Source organism: Micropterus salmoides, unplaced genomic scaffold (assembly GCF_014851395.1).
Source record: "Micropterus salmoides isolate LMB-PRFRI ecotype aquatic unplaced genomic scaffold, ASM1485139v1 Ms_hic_scaffold_18, whole genome shotgun sequence".
Classification (NCBI taxonomy): Eukaryota; Metazoa; Chordata; class Actinopteri; order Centrarchiformes; family Centrarchidae; genus Micropterus; species Micropterus salmoides.
In genome coordinates, this window is record NW_024040928.1 from 15,393,451 (window position 1) to 15,405,218 (window position 11,768).

The 11,768-nt window shown below is 41.9% G+C and overlaps 1 protein-coding gene across 7 annotated transcripts in view; it reads right to left on the minus strand.

The window, feature by feature from the left end:
- LOC119908821 (protein EFR3 homolog B) overlaps nt 1-11,768 on the minus strand; it is a 33,411-nt gene extending 21,643 nt beyond the window's left edge. Inside the window, exons 1-3 of one of the 7 annotated variants that reach the window (XM_038726697.1) lie at nt 11,603-11,768; nt 11,007-11,145; nt 10,024-10,731 (exon numbers count right to left, since the gene is read on the minus strand). In XM_038726697.1, coding sequence (XP_038582625.1) covers nt 10,024-10,108 — 85 coding nt within the window. In that variant the 5' untranslated portion in view covers nt 10,109-10,731; nt 11,007-11,145; nt 11,603-11,768. The other 6 variants (XM_038726696.1, XM_038726700.1, XM_038726698.1 and 3 more) reach the window with 6 other exon arrangements.

An 11,768-nucleotide genomic window follows, 5' to 3' on the forward strand; every position in this document is an offset into this window, starting at 1 on the left:
ACAGTGCCTATGTAATATTGTATGTCTTAAATCAGCCACTTCCTGTCCAAAGGTAAGGTTACTGACATTACATACTGTAGGGAGGGTTAATCTCTCTTTTGTGAACTCGGATAACTCTTTCAATGAGCACTGGGACATGAATCAGTCAAAAACTTCTGATATACAGTGGGTAGCGACTAACAATGACTTCACGACGTTAACAACATACTTTTCTCACCACAGAGTTAGTGGTGGGAAAAGTACGTCATTAAACAAAGGCTGGTCAGTATTAATGTTAGGGGTCCTATTTGAGTGGCACACTTGAACATAAACGTTCACATTGTTAATTTTATTACTGTAAGTGAAGTTTGTCTAGCCTGCTGTGACAGATGAAAATGTTCAGCTGAAGTGTAAAGAGGCAGGGAATTTTCTAGAGAGCTGCTGAATATGGAAAAACAAAACGGACTGGCAGAGCTCCATCGATAGCTTTCATTGTATCAGGAGAAGAAAAAAACACAGCAAGCATCCACAAAAATGCAGAGTCAAATGTTGCCAAATGGCGAATTAAAAATCACCAATGTCAGCACTGGCGTGATGCCACTGTTCAAACTACTGCGTCTAAGATTAAAAACGATGAAGATGTGCTCATCTTTATGGAGCTTCTGGTAAACAGAAGGACTGAAGGTAATTCTAAAAAACATTTGGGGAAAGACAATATATGGAAACAATGTGGTCACAAGACACTTCAGTCACAACAATATTGCTCAGACGATAGCACACACAAACACACACTGTCTCTCTCTCTCAGTGCAACCAAGACGGCCTTGTAAAGAAAGCAGTGATTTTTCTGACTTTGCATTGAAGAGAAAGCAAGCAAGGCAGCAAAGAGAGAGCTGGATTCTCATTGGTTGAGGGAATTCAGCAGTGGTGAGTCATAAGGAGACCCTGGGAGAAAGAAGACATGAGGAAAAAAAGGGATAATCTCCAAAAAATATTTAACCCTTCATACAGCTCTGCATTATGAGTTTAGGAGTCACAAAAGCTAATGATAAAAGTAGGTCATTATGCGGTCGGCAATGCAGGCCAGTTTAAAAGGGATTAAAAGGATTCGATGGCCTGACACTTCAACACACATTAGACAAAAGCGAAACAATCTGCAAAGAAACAGCCTTCCTTCCGTCCTTCATCTAATGTCATTTTCCTTCCTTCTATTCTCCCAAAGGGTTCATTATTTTTTATTTTTGCCGTTACAGTACACAGATTGAAGCCTGTATTTGATGATGTGGCACTAAAACCCTATTCTGAGAGCATACTGACCAAACATTAACAAGATTACCAGCTGCCCAATCACCACCCCAGACCTCATAGTGTATCGATTCTCCCTTGACTTATTTCACCAAGACGACACGTTGCACCACCAGAAATGTGTAAAAACTCTTTAACCAACCAACAACAAGCCTGGTGCCATGTGATCACTGTCTCATAGTGTGAACACTGGTCATCCTATGCTCCCAACCTCCTAAGGGGACTAGAGTGCCCAACCCAGCTGTCAACTGGTGCTACACGGGCTAGTTTTTGTTTTTTTTTAAATCACTAAATTAATTTTCTCAATATAAAATGGACCAACTGGGCAGTTGGCAGATTTCACTCAGATGATGGAGGCAATCAACTGCCAAGTGCCTGACTCAACAATGCAGATGGACGAGCCGAGCCTGGCAGTGGCTATATCACTACTTCACAAGACCCAAAACAACAAGTTTCCTGTGTAATACAGATTAACTCCCAGTGATATACTGTACAGTCATAATAAATATTAAATGTAAACAAGCAGTCCATTTGAAATAAAGTAGGGATGAGGAAGAACAACAAACATACACACACATAATATGTCCAGACCCTTGCAGTACAAAGTCCCCACACAAAAAATTTTAATAGGGGTGCAACCAACAATTATTGTCATTAGTGACTGATCTGGCAATATCTATCCAAAAATAGTGAAAAATGCCCATCAAAACCTTCAAGTTCAAGGTGTTGTCCTTCAAATTGCTTAAACTTATTATATAAGATATTCAGTTGACTATGACTTACAAATAGGGCTGGGGCGATTCGTCGACGTAAATACGACGCATCCCACACCGGATGCAGCGACGCATCCGGTGTGGGATAATCCCGGACAAGCTCCAGCTACAAGACCGCACCTTCGAACGTCTAAAGTTTGGAGTATTTCAGACAGACACTCAACAACGTGCTGCTCTGTGAGCTCTGAACTGGAAACAGCTTCACTGCAGCACAGCTGCTGTCCACGAATACGTGAAGCAGCATGAACACGTGAAACCAAAGTATCCCGCAGCACTTTGTCTAGACGGCAGCACCGCAAATCGTGTTTACTTTCTGTCGCCACACAAGCACGGCACATTCTCAGCACGAGGACACGTAGTATTTCTTCATCGCCTTCATGTTAAAAGTAATTTCAATATTGAAATGAATCCATGTCAGAAACATTTAAAGTTTTAAGTAAAGTAGCCTAATAAATGTCTGTTATTGTTATTAACACATCAGTGACGTGGAAATTTGATTCATTTTAAGATTTGCTGCTATTGTCATTATTCTAATGCGCTTCATCAGGGTGATTGAATAAAATATAGATTTATTGATGTTTTTGATATTTATTTTGGATAAATTGGTATGTTAATCAAGTAATAGCCAACTTTTCTTTCTTTAGAATAAACGAATCAAAAAAATAATGTTAGATTAATCTACTTGAAAAATAATCGATATGTACAGCCCTACTTGATTGTGACTGTAAATAAAATAAAACAATATGACCATTACAGAAGAAAAACGAATGAAGGACAAGGTGACCTTAAATTAGACATTAGACATTATTGGTTAGCCCTACAGGTACCGTGTCTGTATGTATCTTTTCGCACCACAGCAATGATGACAATAAAAAGGTAAATTAGTGCTTTGGATAAAAGTGCCAATTTACAATTTGCCTCTAGTTCAACCATTCACACACCAATAGCAGCAGGCTACCAAGCAAGGTGCTGGCTTGAATATCAGGAGCCATTTTGGGGTTCAGTGTCTTGCTCAAGGACACTTTGACATGTGGACAGGGGGAGCTGAGGATTGAACTACCAACCCTGTGCAGTGTCTGTGTGGATAATTCATTAGCCTGCCTACTGAGCCACTGTCCCTCTTCTGGGCTACGTTTAAACATCCACAAGCGTTCTGGTATATATTATCAGTGACCTAAACCTGGGAGGAGGGCAGCCAGCACTGGCAGGATGTCCTTGAAACAGCTTTTAAATCAAGTAAAAGGAATCTTTGGTGTCCTCACCACTTCAAGGCCCCGCGGCTTCAAGGCCTCTGTCGTCTCTCTGAAAAGTTATGCTTAACTCCGCAGCAGGAGCTCAGGCTTATCTCTGAGAGCTGTACGTCTATTCATAGTGCTGCTCCTCTCTCCTCCATCACTTCAGACACTAATGAGGCCTCTGCACCCCTCCCTCCATCCCTCCCGTCATGTGTCCCTTCCTGCTGCATCCACCCAACCTCCCCCAACCACCTTCTCTCATACTTGCTGTGTTGGCCCGAGGCTGGAGTGTAGGATGAATTAATGAAAATGCAGCAGGTCCCAAGTGAAGAGAGAAAAGGGTGGAGGACAAAGAGTGACAAGAGACACAGGCAGCGAAAGAGAAACACAGACAGGGACTGAAGTAGGATGGGGGAGGTGGACTGCGATGCTCTGAATGAGTCACAGATTAGTGCTACTTATTGCATCTTCTCTGTCCAGTACAAATCTGTCATGTCCTCTCTGTCAGCAGTACAGGGAAGAGATTTTTAGGAGGAGTAGGAAAAGTTTTTGTTTCGGTTGTCTTTTTTTTGTTTCTTTTTTTTAAACAACAGGAAAACCTTCAGTAGTGCTATTGTTGCAAAAATCCAATATCATTTTGAACAGCTCAGTAGGTGCAGCAAGTTACATGTTATCCCATCCTCCTGTGGTGCACTGCAAGCATCTGCATTGCATTAAAAACTGGTTATAAGCAAGTTCTATTCAGGTATTGTTCTATATTTGTTCATTTTATAGTCTGACCTTAAAGTTGCGGTCATTGTTTTCTTTGGTAGCTGGTAACCCAATTGAAAAGGAGAAAAGCAGCATGTTTTTAAATCTGGAACCAGTGATATTTTCTGTGTTAAATGACATAATCAGTTTAATCGATTAACAAAACTGTTGCACATTCATTTCGAATTGATGAACCGATTCATTGTTTCAGCTCTGAAATGAAAACTGCAATAATTTAACATTTAACATTAACATGCTGTAGCCTGCTGCCAGTGTGATTAGGACTTCTAAATGTGCTGCAATACCACTTTCCTGTTGGAAATTCCTCCAGCTGCTTCAATGCCACTCAGAGAGAATACTGCGTAACTTCAGAAATGTAAAACAAAGAGAGCTGTTTTGTGCTGGTGTTGGTAATGGTGGGTTAGTGTGGAAGAAGCTAAGAGAGAGCAACAAGGTGGGTGGAATAGAATTTGGATGACAGTGGTGAAAAGCGCACATAGGGGGTCTCACGACATCCACCCACTCTGCATGGCAAGCTGACAACACATTTAGGGGCTGGACACAAAGCTCCTCCGCGGCTGCATACACACTCGCACATTAACTCACACACAAACATGGTCGCACGCACACACGGAGGACCACGAAACTGAGGAACAATGAATTACTGGTTGTTGTTAGACAGAACAAGACATTAAGGAGAAGGCGAACATCTCTGCAGGCTGGTGCACCAGAGTCAGGGACCTCCTGACCTGTGCGACATCTCTTACTTGTTTCACTGTGTTACACGGACATGCAGAATGAATTTATGTGTGCAAATGTGTACACATGTGAGGGGTCTCCACCCCTCAAATCACCACAGCAAGGAGCCAGCCAATCACAATGCTATTTTTATCCTCAAAACAATGGGCTGGTACATTAACAGATTACACTCTCCATTTCCCCCAGGATGTCAGCTTAACATTTCCACTTAAGGGTGAGACAGACAGAGGGGAGAAAAAACTGCCTGCTGAAGTGAGTAAAATAGGGGCAAACAAAAAAATATATATATATAGCTGTAAGAAGATATGTTATGTTGCATGATTTTAACAAATCCTCCACACGCTTCCACAAACACAGTCAAGTGTTAACAGGAGTACTGCTCTGTGGGCCACACATTATCAGCACTGGACAAAAGCACACCACAAACCAAAAAGTTCTGCATTAACACCTGAGACAAAACGGAATATAAACAAACTAATTACAAAAACACACAAGGTAGCGTGTGACAAGTAGCCCAACACATCATGTATGTGTCATATCTGCACCCGCTGTCTCCCAAAGACGCTCTGTTGTACACAAAGTCACGTGACTGATAAGAGGGAGTAAATATAGTCCTGGCGCCCTGCAAGGAGAATATTAAACACATCTGAGCGTGTTTAATGTGTGCATATTTGCATGGTTGTGCCTGCAAGAGAGTCAATACACATTTAGACCTCACCTTCACCTGGGGTCATGCAAAGCACTGGTTTTTAAGGGCCACACGCATACAACACACAGAAGCAAACCGTCTACACCAAGCGGGTGTAAAAAGTGAAGCCAATGCAGAACTGCCTTAAACCTGCATTCTTCTTTAATGGACAGCAGGGGGCGACTCCACTGGTTGCAAAAAGAAGTCCAACTGCATTCGAGTCGAGGACAAAATGACCCTACTTCTCACTCTATTTATTACCTCAGTAAACACTTTCCTAATGTATTTATGATCTCAATCGCTAGTTTAAAGTCTTCTTCAATACCGTGTCAAAGTTCCATTCTGACGAAAATAGACGATAAAGCAGGGGATGCTTTAGGGTGTGGCTACCTTGTAATTGACAAGTTGCTACTGACCCGACAATTAGGATACAGGCAAATCGTATCCACTGCACTGTTAACTAGAACTTTGATGCTGTCACAGTGTGTTTATAAAGTAAACTATAACATTTTGGTTGCCTTATCCAGCTTTTGGTTGTATTAAAAGACTCTAAGAAGTATTTACATTTATTTTGTTTTTAGCCTGTTTGTAGCATCCCAATAAATAACACACTTAATGTGAATGACAGATGCACCTTACTAACCAAACCTTTCGGTCACTATGGTCACTTCTGGTTCCAAAAAACCAAGATGGCGGCGGCCAAAATAACAAACTCGAGGCTTTAAAACGGCAGTCCACAAACCAATGGGTGATGTCACAGCAGCAACGTGCACATCTTTCTAGACAGTCTATGGTCTACACTCTGTAGCCATCTCCATGATGTATATATTAATATATTCCTGTGCAAAATACTTGACACTTCTCATGATGGTTACAAAGCATGTCGCCCTTCAGGGGTGTTATTACATAAGGGGGGGGGGGGGGGGGGGGGGGGGGGGGGGGACAGACCAAGTCCTGCTATTTTTACATAAGCAAACAAATAAGGACAACTCTCTTTACATCATGGACTCACTCAGTCAAATGCAAGCGGCCAGCAGAATCTACAAACACGCAGAGAGTGCAAGACAAGAGACGAGCAGAGTGTAAGCAAATAAAGAATAATGAGCGAGGCTGATTCATCAGCCAACCAATATGCGCATAAGCTATCGCTCAATGAGCTGAGGAGAGGAGGTGAGTCTCGTGGAGAAGAGGCTGATAGCATTACGGAAAGCTTGTCAAAGAGTTAAGAAAGGGGGAATTTCTGTCACTGCAGGGGATGACAGCTATTTACATTTGTTGCATATATAACCACAACATCAGTCCACTCCTCCACTTCTCTCTGTCATGAGTCCTACCTATTGAGAACGTATCTTGAGGCTACTGACAGGCAGAAACACTGCACACACACTCTTTGCAGAAGCATTTGTACAGTATATACATTTTTTCCTACCCATTAATCCATGTGTGCTAAGTCAAATTCAAAGCACACATTCAATCAAGTGTGGGTGGCAGCGGACATGGCTGGTATCATGCGACCAACAAACTGATGTACAGACCCAGCTGCCAACAAATCTTTGTGACACAAGGCCAATCCGACACACTATGAATCACAGTCGAACAGGCACCAAAACTGGGCTATGAGGGACTCAAGCCCAGAGTCCTATTTCCATGCAGTGGCTCACCAGGGCACTGCACAGTGAAGCCTATCTGAGCTTCCAACGTGCACTGTCTGTGTTGATAAATCATTAGCCTACAAACCAAAGTCTCTTTCCATCAACAGTCTACTCAAAGCAAAGCTGACTGCATTTTTAATTAGCGCTAATCAATGAACCAAATGTCAACATGTCCCAGCAACACCAGAGCTACAGTAAATGATCATTTTCTCATGATACATTTTACAGAAAAGTAGCACATACACTACTTCACCTGTTGTCAGGGAAGCATGGATTTATAATTTGCTACCTAAAATATTGAACAATCAAGAAAATTAAACCGCTTCACAACATCTCACAGAGTCTATCACAAAGATAACAACAACAATAAGCTGACTATGTTACAGAGAAGTGCGGAGAATACAATGTTACCATGTTAAATGTCGCTATAATAAAAATGATATAGGAGTAAATGTGAGTAAAAAGTGTAAGACAGAATCAGTATGTATTACCAAAAATAAACATCTTCAATCTTCGTTGTCTCCTCGTAAGCTAAATCTGTCATTTAACAGAGCACATATCCTCAAACAAGAGTCCAAGTTCCCATAAAGCGCTATCAGGAGACGTCAACCTGCAGCTCTCACTAAAAGGTGTTTCACAAGACAGCTAAGAGGAAACGTGTTTGCAGAATGTAGAAAAACCGGCTGATCGTTGGCTTCCTCACATAATTCTCATGCTCCCACAGCCTTAAACGCACACACACAAATGCACAAAGGAAGAGTGATTATTATTCTTACCGTACATCGATCGTGATGTTGGAGTCTCTCACTACAGACGTTTATGTTTCCTTAATGCGGCGTCAGTCGCTCAAACAGGACACACTGCTGTGCCGAGAGGCACTGAGAACGCACACAAACACACACACACTCTGGGATAAATGCCTGCACGTGTGCTTGGAGCTAAAATGCGCACCGTGATTGGTGCAGAGCCGAGCTTGATGCAATGAATTACACACACTCTCCCTGCCGCGCAGACACACACACAAGCAGGCTTGTACACACGCGCACAAAAGGGGGCTGAGAGGCAACGTCAGAAGCGTGCCGTGATGACCTTGGATTTTCCTGTTTGTCTTCTGCAACAGTGCTCCTTCTCAATGGGGGTAGTGCAGTTTTCACATGCGGGCGCACATACAAACACATCCACCTCACTTCTCTCAGTTGCACAGAAAGAAACAGAGAGGGGGGGGGGGGGGTGAGAGAGAGTAAGAGAGAAATGTACACCACAGGGATAGAAAGGGAGAAGACCTCCCACCCACGCAATCTTTTCTCCCTCTCTCCACCCTGCCAGCATCACTCTCTCCATCATTAGTCTTCACAAACCTCTTGCTTTACTTACTTTTAGTTTTTCCTTCCATGCTTATGCAACTTCTACAACATTTCCTTTTAGCCTAATACCAAAATGTCCGTCTTTTCCCCTTTCTTCATTTTGTCAGGGTTGGAAATAAACTTTTTGCTGTAACGTCCACAATGGCTGCCTGGTAGATACCTCAAACATACCAGCCAATCCTTTTTAGGAGTCACTTTAAATGCAAATAAATTACAGTAAAATGTATAATTACATAACCATGTTTACTGGCATTTGCATTTTTAAAAAGCAGTGGAAACGCAACACTGTGAAATATGATCCTTTTCAATGGCACTGTTTACTCATTCTCTTCCAGGTTTATTTTTCCAAAACCACAGTGCATAAATAAACTACTGTTCAGTAGCTGGCTCACCCCTCTCAGATGGCAGAGCTTCTCACCTGCACATGAATGCAAGTCCTTCAAATCAAATCATGCTTTTATCTACGTTATTACACAGCCTCAACTGTGACAAACGTAAAACCAGATATGATGTTCACATAATTTGCTCTTATGTACAAGTTTGTGGTGAAACCATCAACCTAATGATGCTGCAGTGTCCTTGTAAAAGCATGAACGAGTGCTTGAAAAAAAATGAATGCCTACTCAACCTTTTTAGGTTCACATTTTTTCCATTCTTCCAAACATCAGTTTACAGAGAACACTGCATGCATATCAGAGACTGACTTTCAGCACTTAAAAAAAGAGTTGCAATTACCAAAAATGTTTAGCTGTCACTGACTGCACAAGGAGAAGAGAGTGGGCTACATCAGCACTGGTTCAATGAATTAAAGAGGTGGCGAATTGGTCTTAGTAGGGGAAATTATAAAAAAACAGATTCAGACATAGTTGTTCATCTTTAGGCCCTGTCCTTATACCATATGATACTATCAGCCACTGGTATATTTGTGACACTCTACACTGTCACTTTAATTTTTTTTACTTGACTTGAATAATCATTATTATATATATATATATAAAATCATTATAGTTATTTACAATCAAGCTTTTTCCTTTTTTTCCCCTCACATGCTGTATATTCCCTGTGGATCTATATGCATCTCTTTCTGATGGAAGAACAAACAGTCCTCTTATCCAACAGAGAGCATTTACTAATGTAAGGTTTTATGAATTAGTCAACATTAAAAGGTAGAAAATAATAAATAAAAAAAGACCCAGAATGAAAATGTATGAAATTTAACTTTAATAAGTCAACACTGTTCAACAGCAACCGGTGCCAAGAAACAACCACAGCCAACATTCCTTTTGATGTTGGCCAACCCAAGAACCCTCCACAAACTATGAAATAAGCTGAATCAATTTTATGTGACAGGAAAAAACCCAAACAGTACATTCCATTTAAGACATGACATATTTTTGTCGAACATCATGGAAATATATGGAGAAAAGCAACTTTTCAGTGAATTAATGCCCGGCATGTACAACTTAGAAACAGAGAAGGAGCCAGAGAGAGAACAGAGGAGATGGTGTTGTCGCTTACCCTTTCCAATGCGATGATCCAGAAGGGTACGACAGTCCAGTGCCAGCCTCTGAGAGGCCGGGACATCAGGCGCAGGCAAGGGCATGGCAGGCAAACAACACACAACAGCCCAAAAACACACACACACACTCAAACACACACTACTCCTTTCACAGACACAGAAAACCTCCTAACCAAACCCAAAAACATTAGACACTAGAAGTCTCTAGAAATCTCAAATTCTTTGGTAAAAAAATGTTTTACCTTTTAAAAAGTAGGATTACAAAACTCAGTTAAACAATTCCTTGGCGGAAAAGCTAAACTCACTCACATGCATCCACAACTGCCCAGCCGCCAAAAACACGTGCACACATACATTAAAGCCTGAACGGAAAAGCCAACTCAAACTTCTGTGCAAAGTTTCACACTCGATCAAACTCACTAATTCGCTAAGAGTCCCTGCTGAACGCCAACTCGTATGTCCCTGTCTTGAGGCTTCTGAGAAATTTCTGTTAGTACATAGACAGATTGACCGTATTAACGAAGAGATTAGCGATTAGTCCTTCAATAGCAGCTCTGCTCTCGGTGTGCGCCTCTCTCATTAATAAACATCTCACTGACACAATGGACCTCACTATCCACCACAGAGAGAGGAGGGTGGAGGGAGGCAGGGAGAGAGGGGCAGTGTGGGACAGCCGTTCAGTCTTGAGGTTCAAGGAATGTGGCCATCTGCGGATGCCAACACATGTAAAACGTCTGATGAAGTGATTTCTGTGCAAATTCAAACACACTGCAACAACAGACACAGCACACACATACCTGGAACACTGATGCAAAGTTTCTCTCACATTTTCACAATCAGCAGTGAGGAGTTGAGGATTTGGTTTATATAAAAAGTTTTAATTTCCTCAGCAGTCCACTTCTTCTGCATTGTCCTACATTTAACTTTTGCAGGGCCCCAATTATGTCTTGTGACAGGTGCACAATAGTTTGGTGTTGCCCACCTGTCATGTTGGATGCTAGTCACAAGGCGGCGTTGCTCTTCCAGGTTCACAGTGGCGGGTTGATGGGTGGCACTTCAGCCCCAAACAGAGTCTCCAACGGCGCTTTGAAAATCAGGAAAACCGCTGGATTGTCTTTGGCCTGTAGAAGTCAGTGTTCCCAAATTAGCCGCTCCGCTAACAAATATTGTTGCTATTTGAACTTGTTTTAACCTGTAAAAACACGGGGGAAACAGAGGTTAACGTTTCCCTGACTGGTGAAAAGCAAATAGCGTAATGTAACATCTTATTGCATCCGGACAGAAAATCCAATTCATGACAGTTGCCAGTAAATTAATTTAAAGCTAATATTAGCAACGCTAGCAGTCACGGGTTTTCGTCTTAACTTTGTCTTCTCATGACAAGAACAGTGTGTCGATACTTTCCTGTAGGTTTAAACAAACAAAGTATGGTTCTCAAATCTAACGGGACTGTTCATATTATTCAAAGATAGCATCTGTCTATGCTAACGTTAGCTAACCGCTTGACTTCCTTCACGAGAACCCCCCTAGCTGCGCGTATCCTAACACCGTTAATTAGTGTCAACACTCGTTACTCACCATGAAGTGAACAAAATTAAAATTCCTAACATGTATGACATACGGACAGTTAACGCCAGCCACCTTGACTAAAGCTCCACTATGCCAGGGCACCATACATTAAATGAAACCAGTGTTACTGTTCCTCTAGCTACCAGCTGTTACTGGCTAGCCCACCACTGGACAG